Source organism: Ricinus communis, chromosome 1 (assembly GCF_019578655.1).
Source record: "Ricinus communis isolate WT05 ecotype wild-type chromosome 1, ASM1957865v1, whole genome shotgun sequence".
Taxonomy (NCBI): domain Eukaryota; kingdom Viridiplantae; phylum Streptophyta; class Magnoliopsida; order Malpighiales; family Euphorbiaceae; genus Ricinus; species Ricinus communis.
The window spans coordinates 11321372-11348835 of record NC_063256.1 but is presented as its reverse complement, the minus strand read 5'-3'; the positions used below and the strand labels follow the sequence as shown (position 1 = coordinate 11348835).

The 27464-nt window shown below is 30.2% G+C and overlaps 2 protein-coding genes and 1 non-coding gene across 3 annotated transcripts; all 3 read left to right on the top strand.

The window, feature by feature from the left end:
* Positions 1-719: 719 nt before the first annotated feature.
* Positions 720-5777, top strand: LOC8258972 (protein ABCI7, chloroplastic). The gene is made up of 4 exons (XM_002534741.4): positions 720-857; positions 2727-3798; positions 4475-4734; positions 5189-5777. The coding sequence occupies exons 2-4, from the start codon at positions 2923-2925 to the stop codon at positions 5505-5507; spliced, it is 1455 nt and encodes a 484-aa protein (XP_002534787.1). The 5' UTR covers positions 720-857; positions 2727-2922; the 3' UTR covers positions 5508-5777.
* Positions 5778-6120: 343 nt separating this feature from the next.
* Positions 6121-6249, top strand: LOC112537112. The gene has a single exon (XR_003081026.1). It is a non-coding gene; the product is annotated as a U6atac minor spliceosomal RNA (small nuclear RNA).
* Positions 6250-17404: 11155 nt separating this feature from the next.
* LOC8277661 (zinc finger protein BRUTUS) lies at positions 17405-27372 on the top strand. Its single transcript, XM_002533651.4, has 14 exons — positions 17405-17957; positions 19299-19508; positions 20601-20795; positions 20888-21246; positions 21742-21970; positions 22283-22451; positions 22555-23787; positions 23908-24079; positions 24300-24521; positions 24601-24738; positions 25687-25921; positions 26039-26098; positions 26804-26875; positions 27004-27372. Exons 1-14 carry the CDS (start codon positions 17640-17642, stop codon positions 27145-27147), a joined length of 3756 nt encoding a protein of 1251 aa, XP_002533697.1. The 5' UTR covers positions 17405-17639; the 3' UTR covers positions 27148-27372.
* The last annotated feature ends 92 nt before the right edge of the window (positions 27373-27464 follow it).

The following is a 27464-nucleotide window of genomic DNA, read 5'->3' as shown; positions in this document are numbered from 1 at the left end:
ATATAATATATACCATTATATTATACAAGACAATTTTATGAAGATAGCTTAGTTAAATATTTATTAAATTAGTAATATTTTATATAAAATATAATTAGTTGTGTGAAATAAACAATTATTGTTTATAATATATATCAAATAATTTTAATTATTATATTTATTAATAAATATTTTTAATTATATGATAATTTTTATTTTAAAAATTAATAATATTAATAATATTAAAAGTATTAATTTATATAAATTAAAATTAATAAATAAATATTTTAAAAATAATTTTTATATTATCATACTAATAAAATCTAAAAAATTAAATATTTAAAAATAATTAATCTATTATTTTTAAGATATTATAAATTAAGATTAAAATATTATAAAATATATTAAATTATATTTTATTAATTTAATTTTATAACTAAAATAATAATAATAATCGCAGAACCACTCCTAATTATATATATAATTATAAATAAAACCACTTACTAAAAAGACAAAATATATCGCAAAAGAAACCTAATTCTATTCTCGTCTGATCTCCAACTCACGTCAATCCTCTCAAAGTCCATCACGCTCACAAACCCTCATCTCATCGCCAACCTTGCTGCCGTTCCCATCGCTGTTGCTGCCGTTCCCGTCGCTATTGCTGCCATTTCCGTCGCTGTTGCTGCCGTATCCGTCGTTGCTCTTGGCGTTCCCGTCGCTGCTACTGCCGTTCCCATCGTTGCTGCTGCTGTTCCCGTTGCTGCCACTGCCGTCGCCCTAGCTGCAGTCGCCCTAGCTGCCGTCGCCTCCACCCTTGCTGCCATCGTTGTCAGCCGCTGCTCCAGTCTTCTCAGCCGTTGCTTCCGTCTTCTCAGGTATTGTTGTTGTTTTAATACAGTTTTATGGTGTTTTAGCAGAATAGCAGACCTTGGCTTCTATGGTGTTCTGTGGTAATTTTTACTTGATTGAGGTCTTGGCAATATGTTCATTTGATGATAATTAACCCTGTCGTTTAGAATCTATTGGTTTGCATGATTACCATTTATTAATGAGATTGCAGGACTTTGAAAATGCAAATTTTTCCAGCATATTTTGAACTAATGGGCCTTTGAAGGCTCTTGTGATTTTATTATTATGAATTTTTTTGTTCTACTGAGATTGAGTTACTGAGAAAGAAATGAATATGAATGTTAAGAAAATACATAAAGGTTGGCTAAATGCATAAGAGTTTCTCTGTAAATACCATTAATTCATACTGTTATGTTCCACCTTTACTTTTTTATCTTGTTCTTGAGGTGGTTATTAGGTTCTGTCTTTCTTGATAATGCTTTTGGAGTTGTAGAAATAGGGTAGTCTCATTATTTTGGTTGATAAAAAGGAATGAGCTTATCATGGTCTGAGTGGAGATGGAATTTGTATAATTATTAAATGCACTAGGAAAATATAATGTCTTCGTTCCCTAGATTGAGGCAAACTTTGTTCACAACAAAAATCATTGCCTTCTGTGTTTGGGTGGAGGAAGTCTGATTGTATTTGTATTGTAATGTTATTTAGTGATTATAGAGGTGATTGGGATGAGTTTTCGTTTTGGATAGTAGCCTATTGGCTTTTTTCTTTTTTCTTTTTTACAAAATGAAAGCCTATTTGAGCATGGTTGATATGTATATATATATATATTATCTTTCTTTAAATTAAATTTTGCAACATATTTTATATACTCAACTTAATTCTTTTTTATTTTTAGGATATTGTTCAACTGCAAAAGCAAGTTGTTTATGTCTATTTGAAGAAGATGTTGAATTATGATGTGTATTTCTATGAATTTGTTACTGTGTAAGTGTTATTTAAATATTTCTTATAATAATAGTTATAAACAGATCTATTTTTCTTGTATTTAATTTGCTAATTGTTTTTTTCTTCAAAGTGGTAGATAAACACTCTTAAATATGGAGTTTTGGAAGATGTACAAGTTGTAATAGATATTGCATCTTGTTTTTTTTTTATTATTCAGAACATTATTTTAAATTTTATGCTTGGTTGTATTAATATATTGAATATACATGTCAGATAGCTGTTCAATTGGAAATGTGAGTTTAAGTGAGTAGTAGCAAAATCAAAAAATTGAAGTATGAAAGGTAGAAGGAGAAAGAAGAACAAAGAACCAGAGGTTTACCAATTTAATAAAAGATGTCAAAGACTACGCCTTGTTTAGGACCATATTATATGTATTATGGAGCTTAAAACCTGAAGTGTAATAGTGGCAGTTCCAGTTTTGATTTTATCTGTAGGTAATATATATATATATATGCACACATTTTAAACTCAGATTTCCCCTTCTGTTTTCAATTTTAACTTGCTTATGCATTTGACTTGTTAATCTACAAGTCTTTGGTATTATCTTTATCTCGTTGCTCTGGAAAAAGGTTTTTGTTTTTGCATTAAATTAAAATAATGGACTATGAAAAAGTAATTAGGCATTTTATAATGGGAATTAAGAATTAAATTTTTGTTTAAGGTTATGATGTTTCGCCTTCTTGGATATGGGTTCAGTATAGAGTTGATACTATGGCTTTTAAATCTGTATTCTGTATGATTCAGGTGTCTCTAATTTTATTCTTATCTTTTAATTTATAGTGTATTAGTTAGCGATTGAGTTGTGATTAGTAAGGTCTTAATTTTGCCTTCACAAACATTTGTACTTTTAACTCTTTGATAAAGCTGCAGGTGTTCTTTTATTGTTTCAGGAACTTTCTTCCTGGATTGGGAAGCAGCATTGCTGAAAAAAAGTTAGCTTGATCATTTTGTTGTACATTTGCATGTGCTGATCACTCGTGAAATAAAGGAAGAATCGAGTAAACCCAACTCAAAAGAGAGGATTTTATATTACAACTTAATAATCGACTTCAGTTCTCTGTATTGCAACAGGTTTCCATAACATCCATGTCTGCCTTAGTATTTGTACCCCCAGTTTACACATTCACTAGAATAACAACCAGACTCAAACCCAAACCAAAGCACAAAGTCAAAACTAGTCTTTCACTCACCACAACCCCAGTAATTCAAGCTGGCTTCTCTGACCCCTTTGTTCTCCAACTTGCAGAGACCCTTGAAGATTCCCTCTCTCCCTCTCCCTCTCTCCAAAAACTCAGGGATTCCTGCTCTGAATCTCTTCTTTCCACCCCTTGGCCCTCACGTAGAGATGAGCCCTTTCGGTTCACTGACACTTCACTTATCAAGCAATCTCAAATACATCCGATCTCCAAGCCACCACCAATTGATCACCTAACGGACATTTCCAAAGATGCCCAATTGCCCAATATTGTTATTGTCGATGGGTTTATTTTGAATTCTATGTCGAATTCATTAAATTTTCCTGATGGAGTTTTTGTAGGTAGCATGTTAAATGACCCTGAAGATAAAATTGCCAAATTGGTGTCCAAATACTTTGATGATTTCCAGTGGGGCGATTTATTTTGGTCTATTAATGGATTAGGGGCACCAGATGTTGCTGTGATTTATGTTCCTGCAGGAGTTAGAGTAGAGAACCCAATTCATTTGAGGTATGTTTCAGTTGAGGGAGGAGAGGAGGGATCTAACAAACTTCCAGTGTCAAATCCAAGGGTGCTAGTGGTGGTGGAGGAGGGAGGAGAAGTAGGGATAATCGAGGAGTTTGTTAGCATAGGGAGTGGTGATAAATGTTATTGGGCAAATTCAGTTTTAGAAGTGATGATTGAAGAAGGGGCAAAAGTTAAGCATTCTTATATACAGAGTCAATCCTTAAATTCTGCCCATATCAAGTGGACGGCAGTTCAACAGGTAAGTTCTGTTTTGTGTTCTTTGCTTATCTTGCTAAATTTATTTTGCAAAGGAGGAGATTATAGACTTGACTTTAATGCCTGTGTGGGCTTTGGCTGCGATATAAATTGCTTGTATCTTAGTGCACTCTAATGCTTGTATATGCTGTCATGTAATGTGAAAAAAGATTCACATTGAATACCAATATGATGATTATGACACTCAGTGCATAACTGTGGTATATTGTTGGCTGTTTGAACTATTTGTCGAAGGATGTGAAATCCTGTGTTGGTGCATGGTGTAAACACTTAAGTTGTCCAGCTTTTTTGTCAATTTGGCTTAGTAGAATACAAAATAAAGTTGACTGATGGTGTTATTAAGCGTTAAACAGACCTTATGAATGCTTTCCTTGGTAGTACAAATACTAACACCATCTGATTGTCACTGGATTCTAGAATATGCAGACAACACATAGATGAATCAAAATATGACTTGGTTATGTAAATGTTGTTTTCCTTTTGTTTCAGAGAAAGAATATTAATCATTCTTTTATTTCTTCTTTGGCTAATGTTCTAGCGTAGTTTCAGAAGGATGAATTTCTGAATATAAAATTTTCCGATGCTTTGATGGTGTGGAAATTGAAGTGCGGTAAAAAGGAAGTATGATAAACATCTGACTTTAAGTGGATTATTTGCAGAAATCATCTAGCACCTATGAGCTTGTTGAGGTAAGCACTGGTGGAAAATTGAGCAGGCACAATCTCCATGTTCAACAGCTAGGCCCAGATACAAGTACAGAGTTATCAACATTTCATTTATGCGTCAGCAGTCAAACACAAGATCTACATAGTAGGCTTGTCTTAGATCATCCAAGGGCTTATTCTCGACAACTTCACAAATGCATTGTTGCTCATTCACTAGGACAAGCTGTCTTTGATGGGAATGTAAAGGTCAACAGGTAGTGTTGCGTCCAATTATTTATGGCTTTTGATTTTTGTTAATGTTGTGTTGTTTCATTTGTGTGCTGAATATAAGATACCTGAATATATGTAATAGTAAGTTTGCATCATAGATGCATGTGATCTGTTACCATTTCTATCATTTCAAACTTCTTGTTTAGTGGTGGCATTTCTTTATCTGAAGCTAACACTGATAGCTCCTTAAGATCCTAATATATGAAATATAAGTAAACATAGTCTTGGTATTTAGACAACTATTTACATACAGATGTGAGAGAGGGAAAGGGCAGAAACTTGCATATAATACATCCTTCATTGACAAGGAATAAGACTAGGGACAATCACTCGAGCTAACAGGGTTCTATCATTTAATGCATTTTGTTGTTTGATAGTTAGAGCACATTTCAAAAGATGTTTAGAGTCTGTCTCAGAATCTATCCTTCCATTCTGCAGATATGCGCAACAGACTGATGCTGGACAATTAACGAGGAGCCTCCTTCTGGAACCTCGTGCAACCGTAAATGTCAAACCCAATTTGCAAATTATAGCTGATGATGTCAAGTGCTCCCATGGAGCTGCAATAAGTGATCTTGAAGAAAGTCAGCTCTTCTACTTTCAGGCGCGTGGTATTGATTTAGAGACGGCTAGAAAGGCTCTTGTATTTTCCTTTGGAGCTGAAGTAATTGATCGATGTCCTTTCTCATTTATAAGAAAGCAAGTAGAGAGACAAGTCAAAGAATTGCTGAGTTCAGCCAGTCAAGAATCCTCATAGCGGGTGGCAACAGATGATCTGGAGTTTTCATACAAAGATTTGCATCATTTAACAAAAAGAAACCAGAATTTGTTATCCTTCGTTGATTTGAAGTAAATTATATCTGCATTGAGCTTCTCAACTTTCCAGTTGTTTTTCATGCATGCCAGGTAGAAAGTGTCCCATGACTTGTATGAACAATGATTTCTCTTCAAAATTTTGGGTCAACAGAAACACCCGTAATGTAAATTTATGAACAGAACAGAGGAATAAAATCAAGAAATTTCAATCTGTTCCCTCTATTTCTTTTCACTAGTTTTATAGTACGAGGAACCAAAGCTTCCATACCATTAACAAGTCACAGATTCCTTTACTGTGTTTGATGTCATTGATGATAGGGCATCTTATCAGACCCTGGCTCTGGCAATTCCTGCAGCTTCTTGTGCTATAATTGACAAGACATGCAGTACCTGTTCTAGTTTTGTTCCCCTTGGAAAAATAAATCATAAAAATATTCGATTGTTTGCTAACGGCCCCCCTAGGAGTTAAAAGTTTTCCGTTCCTCCTCCAAACCACATCGAAAAATAGTATATATCTCATAGGCTTTATAAGTTTCTGTCCAAGGGCTTAGGCTGTGTTCGTAGAAAGGAGAGATGGTTGGCATCTCCCCTGACAGGGACGGGAACAGCCTTCGGGCTTACCTGTTACCAACACATCCGGTTAAGGCTACCCACTTCTGGTGGATCTATAACCCAATTTTTTTCTTTTTCATGTTCCAAATAAAATCCCATGCAATTGGAAAAAGATAAAGAAGATATTTTTCTTTAAAAAAAAGAAACTAGCATGTGTTAAGCACATCATACTATTATGTAATGAATTTTTGTTATTAGCGATGGGACAAAAAGAAAAGAAAAAAAGAAAAATCTGCCTTTAATTTTTGCATATATCTTTGTTGTGGTGTTGCTAATTTTGTACAAATTTCGAGTCAAGATTGGTCTTCTATCCCCCAAAGAATCTAAATTCCTTTATTTGGTTTTGGATTTCATGTTTGGAGTATTGTAAATTATTGCTCTTTCGGTCTCATCACAAAGTAAGTTTTGTGGATAAGAAATTAAAAAAAGAAAAAAGAAAAAAGAAAGCTTGTAAAGTTACCTTATCTGAAAAGGCAAGAGAGCCTACCCTTTGTGCACAAAAACCACTTGCGACCCATCACAAAAGCCAAACCAAAGTTGGTGAAGGACATGCACAGTATTCACCTGGATTATGCCTCGTTTATCACTCATGTTTGAAAGAAAAAAATAATAATAACTTAATTTAATTTTTTTAATTTTGAAAATTACTTTTAAAACAATACGTAAAATTTGATATTTTTTTTCAAAAATAGATTAAAAAACAGTTTATAAAAAATCATTATATTAAATCAAAAAAATTTAAATTAATTTTTTCAACGATCATGCAGCAAACAGCTTTCGCACTTGTTTCACATCAGCCACATATGCCCATATTATAAAGAGGCAAAACATAGAATTTTGGGACAAAAAAGGATCAACCGAGTAGGAGTTGCATTGTCCTTTAATTGGTTGTATATGTCTATGCATCTTCTGGAATATCAATAGCAACTATCCAGACAGCCATTGCAGGTTGAATGCTTAGTCACAAGCATTCAAATTCCCTTTCAAACACTCATTTTCATACATCAATTTTTCTTTAAAGTGGAGGAGATTTCCAACACTTGCTTTTTCTTTTTCTTTTTTCTCTCTATTTAAGGTCTATTTGGTTCAGCTCATCATCGCAGCTGATAACAGAGAGATAATAATTAATTCATATCAGTGTTTAATAAATATTTTTGAATTATAGTTGTTGGTATATTAATTAACCAATATTGATATAATTCATATTTAAACTATACTTTAAATTATATTATACAAAAAAAATATAAAAAATAATTAAAACAATAACGATGATAGTAATAAAATATTTATGAAAAAATAACTAATTGTTACAAAAAATGTATCAAGCTATTAATTATAATTTATATTTGATATATAAAGATTATACTACTGCGAACGATTTTAATTCATGAGAAAAATCATTAACACTGGCACATATAAATAATATACTAATATTTGTTGATAATTCTTAATTCGTGAAGAAAAATTAATTATTATTTTGTCAATCATAATAGCAAGAAACAAGAATTAAACACATGATGTCTAAATTATATAAGTATATACTATAGATAAAAGGATCAATCAATGAGAGGGTTGAGACTATACGTATTTTTAGAATATTATTATAGTGTTACACTAATGAAATTTTAAAATTTTAAGAAGATTAAAAAAGATATTTAAAAATAGTTAGTTTGCTATTATTTTAAAAATATTATTAATTAATATAGATATTAAATTTTTTATTAAATTTTATCTATCAACTTGATTTTATAATCAAAATAATAATAAAGGTCGTGCAATACACGGGTAAATGACTAGTATATATTAATTTTGAGGCTTAAATTTTTTTTGATATGCATATTTAATTTTTGATACATAAGATTTTTATTTTTATATGTATATTTGCTTTTGACACATGAATTCAAGCTTACATGAAATCTTATAATTTTTTATTAATTTATTAATTTATAAATTACATTCTTAATTAAACATCGACTCTAATTCTAACAATATAGTATATTAATTATATTAAAATTATATTAACTAATAGATAGTTTCCTAATCGGATAATGACGCTAATTCTATTCTAAAAAATAACATATTAATTATATTTTAATATTATATTAACTAATAAATTAATTTTAAAATTAGACAATAATTTTAATTTTAGAAAATAATATTTTTAATATTATATTTAATAATAAATTATTCTCTAATTATATAATAAATTTTTAATCTTAGAAATTAGTAATATCAATCATATTAATTTATACATTGTATTTAAAAATAATTAATTTACTATTATTTCTTAAAATTTTATAAATTAATATTATATTAAATTTTTATTAAATTATATTTATTAATTTATTTTTATAATTAAAATAATAATAACGGTAGTGCAACACATGTGTAAGTAACTAGTGTAAAGTAATTTTTATTTGATCTTATTACCCTTAGCACTGTTTCTATACAATTGTAATTTACTTGTTTAACAAACATACTTGATAATTGTTACAAATATCTTTTTACACGTATTTTTTATATTTGATGTTTATTTTTTATTTTTTGCATCAAAGTAAATATACTTATTAATTATTATTAATGGATTATATATATTTCTTCTTATAAAAGGATTGAAAGTAAAAGAAAAAAGTTATATTTTTAATTTTATTATAAGAAATTAACTTAAACAATCTTATTTCATTAATTAATAATTCTTATCTTTTAAAACATTTATATTAATTTAATTTAATCACTAGTACATTAACTATTGTATATCATTTTGTGAATATTATCAAAGAAATCTCATAAACTAATTATTATGCTAGTAATTATCATATTACTAGTCGTTTATCTATGCATTACATGACCGTTATTATTATTTCGATTATAAAATTAAATTTATAGATACAACTTATATATCTTTTGATATTTAATATTAATTTAAAATATTTTAAAATATAACAAGAAACTAACTATTTTTGAATGTCTTTAATTTTTTTAAAAATCTTAAAATTTTATTAATGCAATAATATAAAAATTATTTTAAAAATATTTATTAATTTAATTCTAATATTATATAAAGTATACTATCAATATAATTGGTATTACTATTTTTTAAAATTAGAAATTATTATATAATTAAAAATACTAATTTATTAGTGAATATAATATTTAAAGATATTATTTTTTATAATTAGAATCATTATCTAATTAAAAAATTAATTTATTAGTTTATATATTATTAAAATGTAATTAATATGTTCTTAGAATAATCATTATTTAATTAGGAATCTAATTAATTATTAATATGTTATTTCTTAGGATTAGAATTAGTATTTAATTAGAAATGTAACTTATTAATCAATAAATTAATAGAAAAAAATCACAAAATTACGTATAAGCTTAAATCCCATGTGTCAAAATAAATACACATGTCAAAATAAATTTTTTATGTATCAACGAGATTTTAAATTTTAGAAATTAATATATACATAAATTCTTGTAATTCTTAGCTCTACTTTTTCAACCAGATTTATATACACCTTAAATGCAAGAAAAAGAATATCATAGATTCCCTTTTCTTTATCGAATTTGTAATTTTTTATTCTTTCTTTCTTAATGTGTTAAAATATGAAAACACAGTTTAGAAATTTTTTTTCTAAAACTTACGGTTTGGATTCTTTTCAGTAAAATAACTAAAATAAAACTAAAAAAAGCCAAAAATAATCACACCTTAAACTTAAAAAAAAAAAAAAAAAAATCATAGTTAGAAAAAATAATTATTGCTTTTATCTTAGTATTTTTTGGTTTGAAAAAAGTAGTATATCTTTTAAAAGTTGCCTAAATATTTTACGTTTTGGTTGATCTTCTGCTCTTGTAGCAGCTCTAATTCCATTAATGTAAGGGCAAGTTTGAATTTGTTGTTTAACTTAAAAAAAAGAATAGAAAAGTAGAGTTAAAATTTAATTAATTTAATAGATCAATTTCTTTGAATTTTTTTTTATAAATTCTTTTAAAGAAATATTAAATAATTTATTTCACTTCAAAAGCATATTTTGTTTCATTAAATGCCAAACAGGGTTGTAAAATATGTGGACCAAACTTTCTGATTATTTACATGAAATAATTAGATGAGTATTGTAAGTTTTTAATTGGGAAAAATGGAAGGTCATATCATGTGATTTAATGCAAGCATCTTTCAAAAACCTAACCCAACTTAACTGAGGTTACAATAATTTAGCAAAAATATTTATGTCAGACATAACAGGAGAGAAGGAAAGCTAAATAGACATTTCATTTTCATATATTGACTAAAATCTTTAATATTTTCTACAATTTCGTCCAATCTTTCAGTTTGTGAATTTGACTAATTAGCTTGCCCTTTTTTATGCTTTATAGTTTTATTTAACACTTTAATAAATAAAAGAAAATGATCGTAAAAATGAAAAGTTGTAATTAAGGTTGAAATATTTGTTTTATTTTAATAATCAGCCAAATGTAAATTATATATATATATATATATATATATATATATATATTTTCTAATGTTATGTACACATGGCTGATCCATCAAATCCTACTCACAAAACCAGAAGGCCATGTAATATTGTCCAAAAATTGTAACTCCATGCACCATAATAATCCCTCAAAGTGCAGCCAGCATATATGAAAAATTCCCATAATGGGAATGAAGACCTACTCACACATCATAATCATGTCTTCTTGTTTAATAGGCATAAGGTTTAGATAGGCCACTGAATTTTGCGGGTAGAGCCAAATAGGTCCTTTTGATCTTTAATGGTCATTTAAGTCTAAGGCTTTCCAATAACAATTCAGTTTAGTTATTTTTTATAGTTCAGGGAGTACATCACTTGCACATTTAAACTAAGGATTGTGAGTTAATTAAAAGTTATTATAAAATCAGATATTTGTAATAATATTACATAAATTTATTATGCTTATTTTACTAAGAAAATGGGCGGGTATTTAAGGCATGTGTCAGCTGATAGATGACTTATGAAAATAGTGGATAGAGTTGTTCGATCGTTGTAGAATTGGAGAAATTAGAAAAAAAGGTTAGGGATTTCGTAACAAGAAAAAAAAACCTCAAATGCTTACAATGACGTGAAGTCTTAGATGCTCGAGCATAACAAGAAGCTAATCTTCCATTCAACGAAGCTGTAAGGTATACTAACCTCAAGTTTGATTTTTTAACTTTCATTTTCAATTTTTTATTAGTTAAAGAATGTTGAAATGAAAATTATATTTATCTTGGCATGTGGGTTTAGGTTTTTTTATTAGAAGATACAATAGGAATGAGAAAGGATTTTGATTTTAATCCTTTTTTATTTGATGATGTTTAAAATCTTTATGTATGTAGATAGAGATAGGTATATTGTTTGTTGCAGATAGAGATAGGGTACATAATGTTAGGTTAGAAAAATATGTGAATAGTTTGGGTTATACTTAAATGCCAGTTATATATTAGTTAGCACCCAAAAACAATGTCTTTAATGGTTTAAGGTTATTGAAAGATGATTATAGTATTTATGAAATATTTAGTTATTTATTTGGATAGTATAGATGAGATTGAGTGCTATTGCATACACAATGGGTATATGAGTCTGACATTATTTTAGATGTTCCACTATTGGAGTGTATTGTGATTAACAATAATGAAGCATAATTGGGTAATGATGTGATAAAGGCGAATCGGGTGTTCATGCACTAGTAGATGGAAATGGAGAAAACTATGAGAATTTTTAAAAAATAGAAGCACCAACAGATATTCATATAGATGATGGTATTGTTTCAGATGGGTATGATGATGATTTGGAGGCTAGACCAAAAATGAGAAATCATTATCAGAGTACAGAGCATGTGTTGTCACAAGATGAAGAGCATCTAGAAAATACAAATGGAGATGATGATTCATTAGCTTAACTTGTAAAAGATAAAGGGATTAGGCATTTGAAAGGGGCTAAGGCACTCAAAGCTAAATGAGTTGCTACTAGGACTGTGAAAGAAATACCAACAAAAGCACCAAAGCAACGTACTCAAAAAAAGCACAGAGGAGCTAGTAGCAAACAAACTTGATACGGACTGTTGATTGATGAAGTTATAGGAAAAGCTACTTTTAATGTAAGTTGTCTTATTATTAGATGTAGTTAAGATGTATTATACTACTTATAATTTTAATTTATTATGTAGCCTAGATTAATGAGTGAAAGAGTAATATTTACTAGGACTATAGTTTCTGTACAAAATCAGTAGATCTTTTGGCATTATACAGTACCTGACAGAGTTAAAGGCAACTCATTTTAGGGACGATTTCAAGCACCGGGCCTAAAATAGAAAGGCTCACTTTTAGTTACTACCAGTCATTTAGAGACATAAAGACATAGTTATATATGAAACTTAAAGAGAAAGAATATGAATGTAGAGGAAGGGATCAACTTTAATGGTGCTCCACCAGTTGCAAACACACAGGAATCATCAACAACAGTTGGTCTACCAATATCCACAGTGACAAACACATAATGAACACATATGACACAAAATTACGAGAAGCCAACTTTTAAGAGAAGGCATCCTTGAAGAAACTAATATTTGACAGCTTTTTTGTTTATAAAGTTACTTGAACTTCTTTTTACATTGCAAGTGGCATAATTGTATAGCTTTTTGGGTTTTCGATTTTGAATGTAAATGGTATACAAGGTTTAAATTGTCAATAGGACCTTTTTATATTTTTAGAAAATTGTAAATGCCATAGGAAAAACTATATATACATTACATAGAAAGTGCAGATAAAAGAAGGTTTAGGTAACTTTTGGATTTACAACTTTTTGAATATGCCATTTTCTATTAGTTGATGTAAACATTGCATCTATTAGTATATCAAACCACTTATTTCATTGTCTGTTTTGTAATACTCTTTAATTTATATTTATATTACTATTTTATTCTTTGAACAGGTAATATATATGTTATTTTAGATGCATAATGCCTTTTCAACAAGAAGGACCTAGTTCTGCAATTTCTATAGTTTACACTATATTCTGCAAAATTTATGCATTTTCTGCATATTTTACAATATTGTTGCAATTGAATATTAACATAATATGCACATAAATCACATAACAAGATCATTTGATTAGGTTCAAATACAAAACACCACAAAATGCGAATAGGCAGTTTAGCTGATTACTATAAGACAATATTACTTAAACTAGCTAATTGCTTTAAAACTTGCAAGCTACCACAATCACAAACATAATGCTAACAAATCCAAGTATAGTCTTCAACCATCTATTCTTCCTCTTTAGATTCCCAACTTCAAACTCAAATTCAATTAGCTTATTCTGAGTTTATTCATTTCATACTCCACCTCATTCATATCCATACATTCATGTCCATTCATATCTGCATTATAGAATTAATTATTTAAATAATAAGTAATTTATTTTTAATTAATGATATAACATCATTTAAAAATAATTATTTAAATTCTCTTTATAAACTTTTTCTCTTTATATATATATATATGTGTGTTATAAAATCAATTATTTTATATAATGTAAACAGAATATATTTAAAAATTTATAATGAAGTAAAGTAGATAAATAGAGAATAAGAGACACGGCAGGTTCAGTTACGGGCATATATAAGAATGAAGACCATTCTTATTTATGAGAGAAAATAACATGTGCTAAACTTGGTCATCAATGGGACTTAGCATCTTGTCTTTTACAGGTGGGAATGGGTTTCCATCAAATTATACTGTTAGCTTTTTTTGGTTAAGAAAAAAAAAAAAAAAGGAGTGGCTATGAGCAATATCTATTCTTACCACACTTTTCTCTATTACATAATATTTGTAGAGTGATAATTAATTTAGATTATATCCAAAACCATCACTGCAACACCGAACTCAAAACTACACAATAAAACTTAATTAAAATGAGATTTTAAATACTTTTAAAAAATTATTTTCAAAAATATTCTTTTTTTTTTAAATTTAAACTCAAAACCACAAATGGCTTGATAAAAGCCATTTTTGCCGAGCTACCACTTGTAAAATGTAATCTCATTAATAATTGACTCGTACTCTTTTGTACAATAAATAATTACACACCTAATTAAATTAAATTATTTAATAAGTGGTGTAGTTCTTTTAAAAGATTCTACGAGAAGGAAAAAATTATTAAGGTTCGTATTCTTTTACATAATTTTATTTTATGCATTTAATTTTACAGCATATTATTAACAAAACTAAACCTTTATACTGTAATGGGGGATAATTATTAGTAAATAATAAATTAATTTCTCTTGTGTTTTGTATTTATAATTTTAAATTTTTTATTTGATATTTTAATTCGATAGTAAAAGTGAGATTAAATTTAAAAATATACATCAAAATTTAAATATTGTTAAAATAAACAATAGAGAAAGAATTCTGACTGTAATTATATTCATTAATATTGACCGATAAGCGGTGAGTTAAAAATTATAATTACATTAATGCATTGGTAAAGTAATTTAGCAAAAACTGAAGTTATTTATACATAATTCAAAGAGGTTTTTATAATATAAATTAATATATTTTAAATTTAGCATTATCTTAGTAAATTTAAGAAGTAAATAAAAATAAATTTTATTTGTCTAAGCTTTAAGCTTTCTTATTATTAGGGAAGAAGATGCATTTTAACGTTGAAGGCGTTGCTTGTGAGAGCGTGAGTTAGTCAGGTGGCAGCCAATTTGTGGCACGTTCTACAAACATGTGTTGTGTGCCCCTATAAAATATAAATAATTGCCTTTCTTTTCCAATTTCGTCGGTCTTCAATTTAATAAAATAATAATAATAATAATAACTCTTATAAAAAAAGTAATATTAAATCGTGTATTTGTCGAAAGTAAATAATTAATGTTAGAAATTAAGAAACTCACATACTATCTCTTTTCTGACTACGAGCTTTTTATATTTAATATTTAATAATTTAGTAATTTTTTTAAAATTTATTTTTTAAAATAATAAATAATTCTACTATTTAATATTTAAAATTTTTTAATTAATAAAAATAATAAAAATATTATTTATATATTATTTTTATTATAATATATTCAATTAAAATTTGTAATTCTATAAATTTTATTTTTAAATTTTAAATTTATATATTTAATTGAAATAAAAACTTATTTAAAATTCTACATATTAGATTCATAAAATCTATTATAACTAAATTATTTTAGTAACATATCTAGAATTTCAAAATAAATCATTTTTGATATATAATATATTTTATGAGATTTATTTTATTTTATTTTTATATATTTCTTTTATCACTATACTACTTTTATTATAAACTACATAAAACACAATATTAATTTTATTTGGAGTAATCTAATTATTGCTTAACATACAAATATATAAATTTATTTACAAATTAAATAAATTTTCTGAAAACTTTTAACTAGAAATAGTATTCATGGATTTTTTTTTATATGTATTATTGATAATAAATTTTATATTTCTAAAAATTTACTGAATATAAAAAATATAAAAATTGCTAAATACAGACAGACTTTTATACATATATCACTAAGAATAAATAAAATAAAATTATATTTTCTATTAAGAATACAAATATTATGACATTGTTTGAAAGATGATTATTCTATGTCAATCAATTATTGAATTTAAAATTATTATTTAACTTGTACTTTTATAAAGAAAATGCTTTTACATAATAATTATTAATTTAAATTTTTATAATTTATTCTAATATATTAATTCTAAAATCTTATAATCTTATTATTCATGATCATAGTAAATTAAAATTTCTAATATTAAAAATTTATTATAAAAATAAACTGTAGATTAATATTAGCCCATCAATATTGGTAAGAGGAGAAAAGGTTTGTCACTGCAGATACAAATTGAAATGATATTCACGTGAAATTTAAGAGAAGGAAAAAGCACAATAGTTGCTTCAAAACAAAAATAAAAAAAAGTAAGCACATAGTATTAATATATAATATCCATTTATTTTGTCGCTTTTAGTATATGGGCCCCGGTGATACCATCAATAATAATTTCATGTTCTGCAAAAGACACACAACATTTTATTTATTTATTTATCATTTTTTCTCTCTGGAAGGGTTAAAGATTTTCTGGCTCATAATTGCATTCCAATCTTTTCCACGAACAGAAGAGTGGCTTGCAAAATTCCAAGTCCAGTTTTCTTTTCTTTCAAATAAAAGTGGATTATTAATGAATATGATACAGTTTATAAAAATTAAACAAACTATATTTAAAAAATATATATTATTAATTTTATTATATAAAAATAAATTACCTTTTTAAATTTTATTGATCATGTTAATAGAATAATATATATAGCATTTTCGCTGTTGAGATATTTCATACCGTGATTTTATTAAATTATCGTTTGATAAGCTTTTAAATGAGTTTAATATTTTTAGTATGCTATCAAATTTTTTATAACTCTAATGATAAAAGATAAATAAAATTTTCATAAAAAAGACAAGTAAATTTTTATAAAATAAAACTCTTATAAAGAAAGACAAATTAAAAGACTCGTATATTATATTTGATTAAAATCTATAAAAAAAATTATTTCATTTGAAAAAAATTTATGAGAAAGAAAATAAATAAAAAAGTAATTATTAAAATAATTTTTCTAATATTATAAAATATATTAACTTACTAATGTAAAATTATTTAAAATTTTTATATATTTTATTAAAATTTAATTTAGCTAAAACTGACTCCATATAAATTTAATTACGTAGAACTTTCACTTAACTCTAAATTTATAAATAAATTTCATAAATTTTATAAATTTTATAAATTTCTACTAAACACAATAATAATATTTCATCAATAAAATTAGATAAAAAATAAAAAAAATAATTCTAACATAAAATCTTAAGTGATGATATATAGTGTTGAATATTTTATAAATAAGAACATAATTATTTATAAGATTTATAATTAAAAAATAAATAATTTAAACCAAAAAGTGAAAAACAAAATTATTATTTTTGGATCAGGAAGCAGTATTTTATAACTTGAAGATGTACACTAATTAAAACCCCCAAAAAAGAAATACAATAAAGTTTTCTCCATCCTCTAGTCAATTGTCACTTGTCCACACCACCTCCTTGCTTACATCACTAATGTTTCCTAATCAGCATACCACGTGGCACCTATCCAACTATATAAATCTATCATTCCTAATCAGATCCCCCACTTCACAATCAGACAAACGAACAAACAAAGCAGCCTCTCTATCCTTCTTCAACCTTTCCATTCATTAAAAATACGATTAAACTGAACTTCTTAAGGTATACAAATTACACAAATTATATTTTCAGAGAAAACAAGAAAGAAAGAAAGAGACGAAGTTTGACCGTACGAACAGAAAGTCGTCGCGGATAAGTTTGTTGTAGATAGAGAGAAATGGCGACGCCGTTACCGGAATTGCAAAGAGGAGAAGGGATGATGTTATCGAAAGTGGAGCCTAATAATAATAATAATACAAGTAAAGGAGGTCGTCGTCGTCGTTGTTGTTGTGCAGAGAGCAAAAACGACGACCAAATAAAATCTCCAATCTTAATTTTTCTTTACTTCCATAAAGCCATTTGTAATGAGCTTGATTCGCTTCATCAATTAGCTTTGGCTTTTGCTACTGGACACCCTGTCGATCTCGGTTCTCTCTTCGAACGCTACCATTTTATTCGAATGATTTATAATCACCATTCCAATGCCGAGGATGAGGTACCCAATTTATTATTATTATTATTTTTAATGCTTTGGAGTGCCTCGTTTACTGATTGTTACTCTGTATTTGTAGCAATTGCTGTGTCAGGGTTTGTTTTTGCGTTCAAGTTGGGCAAATTTTTTTCAAAATTTTCTTTTACCATTTTATGCTTCATGGTTAATAATGTCTAGGAACTTTTTCCAGTTCAATTTAATCAAAATTCTTTGGAAACTATAATTTCAACTTTGGCGTTATTTCATTTCTCTTAAAATGTCCTTGGTTACAAAATCTCTTGTTTTTCTTATTAATTTGAAATGTGAAAAGTTTTTACCAACTATGAACTCGCAAAATATGAGAACTGAATTAATAGCATTTAATTTGAGTTGAATTTTTGCATTTTTAGACTTTCCAAACATTGGGTGGGGGGTTGGGGAGAGTATTTCAGTATACTTACGGCTCGATTTGCCTGTGCTCATGGTTGAAGTTTTAAATAAATATATCCCCATGCTATTAGGTATTTTGTTTAAAGTATTTTTCTTTCTAAGTGGTCGAATAGAATATTGGTAGTTTTCCCTCTAAAAGAAGTGTGCTTGTTGCATTTTCATACATACATCTTACTGTATTTTCTAGATGTTTAAATGTTGTCTTGGGGGTGAAGAATTTTGGATACTTCTTCTTTGTTAGGACCAAGACTTGTAGGGAAAATTCCACTAAATTTAACAACTCAGAGATGTTCAAATGACATGATATGTGATAGCTCTAGTAATAGTTTGTGAAGCTAGGGCAATCATCTTGTGGGTCTGATTTTGTTGCAGCCTAAGTGGATATTCACTTTTCGAAGTATGCGGCACAAGTTTTTTTTCTTAGCAGATAATGCTGTTAGGGTAGACAAAATCTTAGTAGTTAAGATGTTGCCCTTCTGACTATGTTGTGTCCTGTGTCTGACTGATTATTAGAAAATGTGAATATATCAAATTTGATTACAGTAAAAAAGACGGCCACACAAATCATGATTATGTTACATATTTGCATCCTGAGCATTCATGCATCAAGAGCAGAAAAATTATTAATATGATTTCTACAAAACACAAAATGTGAAATTTTGCATGCTTACAAAAATTTACTCATTGCATTAGAACTTAACTTTGACTGATCCATGAAAGGGAACCCTTTTACAACTGTCAACTGCTTGCTACTTTTGAAAAGACTGATCTGGAGAGGCTCTTTTGAACTCTTAGATGCAATCAGTATGAACCAATTGACTGCAACCTGTGAATTGATGTCATTTCTTTTTTGAATCCCTGAAGCAGTTGATACAAGATAGTAGTAATGCCAGCCTGATATTTTGGAAAATGCAGGTTATTTTTCCAGCTCTTGACATACGTGTCAAGAATGTGGCACAAGCGTACTCACTTGAACACAAGGGTGAAAGCAGTCTTTTTGCTCAATTATTTGAGCTGCTCAATAGTTATAAGCAAAATGATGAAAGCTTCCCAAAGGAATTAGCATCTTGCACAGGAGCCCTGCAGACATCACTTATTCAGCACTTGGCAAAGGAAGAGGAACAGGTGATGCTTTATTTTGCAATTCTATTATCTAATCCTGACGTAATATGTGTCTCTCATCTAAGTAAAAGCATGTACTCTATGAAATAATTTGTTCTGCACAGCAAGTAATAGCATGTATTTTCGCAGTTACATAAAAGGATAAAAGAAGGATTCAAATAGAATAGGAATGTATTTATGGTCGAAAAGTGTTTACTACTAATCTGATCTATCTGGATAGTAGCAGCAAGCATGGTCATCATTTCTGTTGGGTGTTTGGTTTATCAACTAAATTTAAGAAAATAAGTAAATTTAAAAAAATCTGACCATATAAATATATATTGAATTACTCATCATTTTATTCTTTTTTCTGTTTCAAAATAATTTGCTAAAGTTTGTGTAGGATGATATATAAACAGCAGCTCTGAAACACATTGCATATTTTTGTTTGTCCATTCAAGTTCACAAACATTATAACTTATAAATATCAAGAAGATTTTTGGTGTAACTGCAGAAATGTCATTTATGGATGAATGATTAAATGGTGAAATTTCTGGCTATTACTTTGTTAGAGGTTGTTACACAATGCCCCTCTCCGAATTACAACCTTAACAGCCATTAAAACCATTAACGACTTTCATCACATTATGGCCGTTGCACTTAGATTTTATTTTAGAGCTTTTGCCCCTTGCTCTATGGTTTGCCATATATTTAACGTTCTCAGTTACCACTCTTGTGCTATAGCATTATATCCAACTATTTCTTATTGCATCTGCTTTCGGTTTACCAGGAACAACATTTTATTGACCCTCTACTTGGGAAAATTTTGACCCATTCCTTGACTGTTTAAAATTTATATAATTTATACATTTCTTGTTTTGAACTCTGATTATCAATGTGGAAGTTTACATTTATTTTATGGTATACCAGCACTAAACTGGCATCAGGGGTTCTGCTTATAGATTTTGGCCAAAATTATTCATGGTCTCACAATATTATTGACTCCAAAATCTCTATTTAGGCTACTGATTCTGGTGCTGATAAAACAGAAACCTTTTAACTGCTTCTTGATTTAACCTTTTAATTGCTTTTTGGTTTTCTCCTTAATCATGTCAGGTCTTTCCCTTGCTTGTTGAGAAGTTCTCTCTTGAAGAGCAGGCATCTCTAATGTGGCAGTTTGTATGCAGCATTCCTGTGAACATGATGGCAGAGTTTCTGCCATGGTTATCATCTTCTCTTTCACCTATCGAACGCCAAGACATGTGCAACTGTTTAAGCAAGATAATTCCAGAAGAGAAGCTTCTTCAGCAGGTAAATATTCACTTTTCATGTAGCAATTTATCATTATTTGTTTGGATGTATTTCTCTAAAAAACGGATGACTAATTAAAAGTGTTGTTGAAGATTATTTTCACCTGGATGGAAGGGGGGAATCACGAGAAGACAGCTCTTGATAATCCTCAGGATGAATGCTGTGCAAATTCTGCTGCTAGCACAATAACTCATGAATTGGATCATATGACCTGTGCATGTGAGCAATACAAGATTGGGAAAAGGAAATATTTGGAATCAAGTGATGATGCTTCAGATCCTGTGAGAACACATCCAATAAATGAAATATTGCTTTGGCATAATGCTATTAAAAGAGAGTTAAATAAGTTAGCTGAGGAAGCTAGAAAGATACAATCTTCTGGGGATTTTACAAATCTATCGACCTTTGATGATCGGTTGCAATTCATTGCTGAAGTTTGCATCTTCCATAGGTACTTCCTTTCTGAGGTTTAATGTGGCAGATAATGAGATATCTTGTTTTTTCAGTTTCATCATTACAACATAATCTAGCTGTCCTCTTTTCATACTTTAGAGATAGTACATAGTTGAATGTACAGAAAAGAAAGGACTTTGTTCTCAAATTCATTGCGAGTGCTTTCGACGATGTTGTAGTGGCAAAGAGGTGTTGTTGCATGATGACGACACTATACCTGTACCCCCCAAATTTTTCCACCTTTATTTATGTATTTCTCATTTTATGTTTACTCCAGAGGCATTCTTGAATAATCTGGACAAGGAACACAAATTTTGGGCTACACAATAGCTAATTTGAGCAAAGCTGCTAGGAAATAATTAGGCTGCTTTCTTTGTGGATTTTTTTTGGACACAAGGCTGTATTTCTAAGCATCCGAGATTACTGAATTTTTAATGTATGAATTGTCCAGTAAACTGTCTAATTTGAAGCATTTATCCTTCTCTATTTACAGCATTGCTGAGGACAAGGTCATATTTCCTGCAGTAGATGGAGAGTTCTCTTTCTTCCAAGAGCATGCTGAAGAAGAAAGTCAATTTAATGCATTTAGAAGCTTGATTGAAGGTATCCAAAGATCAGGTGCAAATTCTAATTCAGCTGCTGAGTTTTATGCAAAGTTGTGCTCACATGCTGATCAGATAATAGAGACTATAGAAAAGCACTTCTACAATGAGGAAGTTCAGGTGAGGTTTCCTTGTTGATGTTATAGTTTCTTTGGGGATGTTTGGTAGTCTGTGAATAGTGAACTTTAGGTTCTTTTAGTATTGAAGTATGACCAAGTTAGAATGAGCTGTTTGTGGGAGTTGGTATGTGATAATTTATGGAGGTGCTCTAATTAGAAACTACTGTGTTTATCTGCTTTTTCTTCAAATGTTAAGCTTAAAATACTATTTTCTCAATGGACTTTTAGTAAATGACCTTGATTAAAAAACTGCAGCACCAAACATCTCCTTTAATTCTTGAAGACCATCTGCTAAGTCTTTTTGCATGTCTAGGTTCTTCCACTTGCCCGAAAGCACTTTAGCTTCAAAAGGCAACAGGATCTTTTATACCAAAGCTTGTGTGTGATGCCACTGAAATTGATTGAACGTGTTTTGCCATGGTTGGTGGGGACTCTAACTGAAGTTGAGGCCAAGAATTTTCTGAAGAACATGCAGTCAGCAGGTTCTGTATCCATGTCCTTCATAGTTCTAATGAGATGTATTCTATTTGATGAAGTCACACAATTACATAAATTTTCTCAGGATTTGTGGTTATTTTGATTCAGCTCCATCGACAGATGCTGCATTGGTGACACTTTTCACTGGCTGGGCTTGCAAGGGACGTAGCCAGGGCGCATGCTTGTCAAGTGCAATAGGCTGTTGTCCAGCTAAAAATTTCTCTGATATTGAAGAAGATGTTGCATCATGCTATGCATGTGCTTCTGTATTTTGTTCTAGTAATAACTGTGTATCAGTTCATGAAGACAACATCAAAAGGGCAGTCAAAAGAAACATTTCAGTGTCATGCAAAAATAGCGATGCCCCCAACTCCTCAGACACTCCAAGTTCCAATAAACCATCTTGCACTAATCGGGTTTGTTGTGTCCCAGGTTTAGGAGTTAATAGCAATAATCTAGGTTTTAGTTCTCTTTCTTCTGCCAAGTCTTTGCGGTCCTTGTCTTTCAGCTCCTCTGTTCCAGCCCTTAATTCCAGTCTTTTTGTCTGGGAAACAGATAATAGTTCCTCTGACATTGACTATGTAGAACGACCAATTGATACGATATTTAAATTTCATAAAGCTATACGCAAAGACTTGGAGTATCTGGATATTGAATCTGGGAAGCTTGGGGATTGTGATGAGGCACTTCTTCAGCAGTTTATCGGAAGATTCCGTTTGCTATGGGGATTATACCGAGCTCATAGTAATGCTGAGGATGATATTGTTTTCCCAGCGTTAGAATCCAAAGAGGCACTTCATAATGTGAGTCATTCATACATGCTGGACCATAAGCAAGAGGAAAAATTATTTGAAGATATTTCATGTATTCTATCTGAGCTTTCAGGACTTCATGAAAACTTGCATAGGGCCCACTTAATGGAGGCTTCAGCTGGAAGCAATATGGAGATTTCTGTTGCACATGATGATGATTGTATGGTAAAGTATGCTGAGCTAGCTACTAAGCTGCAAGGAATGTGCAAATCAATAAGGGTTACTCTTGATCACCATATTTTCAGAGAAGAACTTGAATTATGGCCATTGTTTGGGAAGCATATTTCTGTTCAAGAGCAAGATAAAATAGTTGGCCGCATAATTGGTACTACTGGTGCTGAAGTGCTGCAATCTATGTTACCTTGGGTAACTTCTGCTCTTACTCAGGATGAGCAGAACAAAATGATGGACACATGGAAACAGGCTGCAAAAAACACAATGTTCAATGACTGGCTAAATGAATTCTGGAAGGGACCTACAGAGTCATCTTTGCAGACTGAACCGTCAGAATCTAGCATTTTTGAAGAAGGTTTGTTCAGTGCTTCTAACTGGTGTTAACCTGCAGTTTCATGCTGCTTTGAATAGTTTTACCAATCAAAAGTTATGTTCAATGCCAGTTTTCTACTCATTTCTGTTTTATTTATTGCAGCCAAAGAGTTCAAAGATAGCTTGGACCCGACTGATCAGATGTTTAAGCCTGGGTGGAAGAATATCTTCCGTATGAATGAAAATGAGCTCGAGTCTGAGATTAGAAAGGTTTACAGGGACTCAACTCTTGATCCAAGGAGAAAAGCATATCTTGTTCAAAATCTTCTGACTAGGTCAGTTTGGCTAATTAACTTGCTTTATTTATTATATTATCTTAAAGTTAGCAAATGCATGGGTATTAGTTGCCATTGACGTTAATTTACATATTACAGTTCATTTGTGAGGACTCACCTTCCCAGATTATTTTAGCTCATTAAGGGTGACATATGTATAGGATATTATTTATAATTATACTGTATCCTGAATTAATTTAGAAGTACATGTATGTTTTAGTCGCTGGATAGCTGCTCAGCAGAAGTTGCCTCAAACAACATCAGATGAAACTTCTAATGATGATGATGTTATGGAATGCTCACCATCATATCGAGATCATGAAAATCAAGTATTTGGGTGTGAGCACTACAAGCGAAACTGTAAACTTCGTGCCGCTTGCTGTGGCAAGTTGTTTACTTGTAGATTTTGCCATGACAAAGCGAGCGATCACTCAATGGATAGGTGAATTTTGCAATAATTAATTAACTTCATATTTAAACTGAAGCTTCCAAATGCATGATGTTCTTCTAATTTACTGCAGAAAAGCGACATCAGAAATGATGTGCATGCGCTGTCTGAAGATTCAGGCGGTTGGGCCATTCTGCACTACACCTGCATGCGATGGACTTTCCATGGCAAAGTACTATTGCAATATATGCAAGTTTTTTGACGATGAAAGGTATCCAGGTTCTGAAACTTTTGTAGTTAAAAGCATTATCAAACTCGGTGCCTTCAATCGACAAATGCTATAATGAAATTAATTATATTATTCTAGGATAGTACTTGAAATTTTCAGGGAGAGTATCCTTATGTTTGATTTCTTTGTTCTTTTTTGTGGACTAGAACCCATTTTGAACTTGAGTTTGGCTTTGGATTTACATGTTTAGAACTTTTGTTGTATGTTAATTGAAATCTGTTATAGCATTATATGCATATCTTTAAAGATTTCTAAATCCTTCAGACCTGTTTTCTAACATGAGATGGTTGATGGGAACATGCCCTTAACTGTTATAAAGTTTTCAATCATCACATGCTCTCCCCGGGTGTTTGATGACTGATGTTTGCATACTTAGTATCCTGGTGAGCTTGACATGCTAAAAAGTTCTACTTCTTATCAATGGCCAAATTGATTGAAAAATGGGAATCAGAGATGTTTTCTTCCACTTTGATTAGCAGCAAATTAAAGTCAATTTTCAACAATAAGATTGTCAAAGTACTAGAAACCTAGAATCTTTACAAGTTGAGGAAACATCAAACACGACATCGATACTGCATCAACCAGTTATATATATGGAACAAACATGTATACGTTGTGCTATGAAGCTTATACTCTGCATGGCTTGTTTATAGAAGCTTTAAGAATTACCTGGTTGTGCAACTTCATAACATTATTGCATGATGCAAAAAGGTAATTTTATCATCTTGTCTTTCGTTCCTTGGAAATTTGAATCTTCATTTGTGGTTGACATTGATCCTAGCAAATTGGCTTGCTCTTTGGCATTATAAAAGTTCCAAACTGAGCTGGTGTTTGGTTTTGAAAAACGACCAGTTTTACATCCAGTGTAGCTTGCTGAACGTGTCCTTGTCTTACGAATGCTTGTTATAATTTTGCTTTGTGTCATTTCAGGACTATATATCATTGCCCTTTTTGCAACTTATGCCGTGTTGGGAAGGGTCTTGGCATTGATTACTTTCATTGCATGACATGCAACTGTTGCTTGGGGATTAAGGCAGTGAATCACAAGTGCTTGGAGAAAGGTTTGGAGACAAACTGTCCCATCTGCTGCGATTTTTTATTCACCTCGAGTGAAACTGTCAGAGCTTTGCCTTGTGGCCATTACATGCATTCAGCTTGCTTTCAGGTTTCCGTTTCTCTAACACTCTTGCTGTTGTTCCATATGTCATTTACTTTCTTTTATTATCTTCCCTTAGATGTATTAGACAGGTCGAAATCTCTTTACACTCGTTCTCTTATATAGGCGTACACTTGCAGTCACTACACCTGCCCAATTTGCAGCAAATCCTTAGGAGATATGGCGGTAAGAAACTTCTCTTGTCATTGTTGTTTGGTGGGCATTTCAGATGTATTTTATTTGCTGAAAAGTTGAATGCCTGTCATATTGATGAATCAGATTAAAAGAGAGAAATATTGATCTAAGTGCTAAAACCTAGAAATTGGTTTGCCTCTGCTTTTAACTTGTATATGATTGTCATTTAGCAGAATTTCCACGATGTCAGTTTCAGTATTGATCAAACTCTTTAGCATACTTGCTAGTGGTACTTGTAATTTACTTGAAAGGCCATGACTTTCAGTTTTTCAGATTGACTTAGAAAGTGGGTCAGTGGTAAAACTTACATACGTAAACCTTCATATGCTTTTGTTGGCAAAAGAAAAGGAATTACAGTACTTTTTTGGTACAATAATGAAAGACCAAATTAGGGCAGTTGAACGGCTGTGTAATTTGCTGGCCAATACTCACAAACCGGCTCAAATCATTATAAATATATTCATTGATTCATAATTACATGAATGGCATAAAAAAAGAACTATAAAGTGGATAATTTCTTTCTTAGGAATTAAGTTGGTACTGTTTAATAAATCTAAGAGTAGGTTGATATTGGTACTAATGGCCTTCGGCAATTAGCTAGTTTCTTCTTACTGTAGTTCTTGGTGGTCTTTATTGCTTTGCTGCATAATACATGAAGTCTGAATGATTATTCCCTTGTTATTGTAAACCATGCAGGTTTACTTTGGCATGCTTGACGCATTGTTGGCTGCTGAGGAGCTTCCAGAAGAATACAGGGAATGTTTTCAAGTAAGTTTGCCTCTTATGTATGTTTTCTTTAGTACTCAGCACTCAATATTACTGAAAGGTCATCCTACACTGGAATTTCAATCCTGATTATATTCATAATGGTGTCTGATATTCATCTAACAATGCAGGATATACTGTGCAATGACTGCGATCGAAAGGGAACCGCACGCTTCCACTGGTTATATCACAAATGCGGATCTTGTGGATCTTACAACACCCGAGTGATCAAGAGTGGGATGGCGAAACCCAACTCCTCTGCTTCACATCAGTGATAATTTTTTCTTGTGGGTAGATGAAGAGGTATAGGCATTAGTTTGTATATAACTGTTGATTCGACCAATTTATTTTTACCTGTCGCCAAGTTTTATGTATGCTCAGATGTGTCATCTTGTAAAAATTCTTCGAATGATTGAATTTTTCTTGTTTGAGTTCCACGGATAGCATACAGATGGCGAGAGCACTTGATAGAAAAGATAAAAGTTCTTCGAAACATTGAATTTTTCTTGTTCTGAGTTCCAATCTTTTTTTACATCAAATAGGATCGGCAGTACATTTGAGAGTTGCATGTATAGAATTTGTCTGTTCCTAG

Excerpts from the sequence above, each read along its gene's own strand:
- LOC8258972 (XM_002534741.4), top strand. The coding sequence starts at position 2,923 with ATGTCTGCCTTAGTATTTGTACCCCCAGTTTACACATTCACTAGAATA. Across the intron at positions 3,799-4,474 it reads AGTGGACGGCAGTTCAACAG|AAATCATCTAGCACCTATGA; the intron begins GTAAGTTCTGTT and ends GATTATTTGCAG. Across the intron at positions 4,735-5,188 it reads GGGAATGTAAAGGTCAACAG|ATATGCGCAACAGACTGATG; the intron begins GTAGTGTTGCGT and ends TCCATTCTGCAG.
- LOC8277661 (XM_002533651.4), top strand. The coding sequence starts at position 17,640 with ATGGCGACGCCGTTACCGGAATTGCAAAGAGGAGAAGGGATGATGTTA. Across the intron at positions 20,796-20,887 it reads AAGAGAAGCTTCTTCAGCAG|ATTATTTTCACCTGGATGGA; the intron begins GTAAATATTCAC and ends GTGTTGTTGAAG. Across the intron at positions 24,080-24,299 it reads GTTCAAAATCTTCTGACTAG|TCGCTGGATAGCTGCTCAGC; the intron begins GTCAGTTTGGCT and ends TGTATGTTTTAG.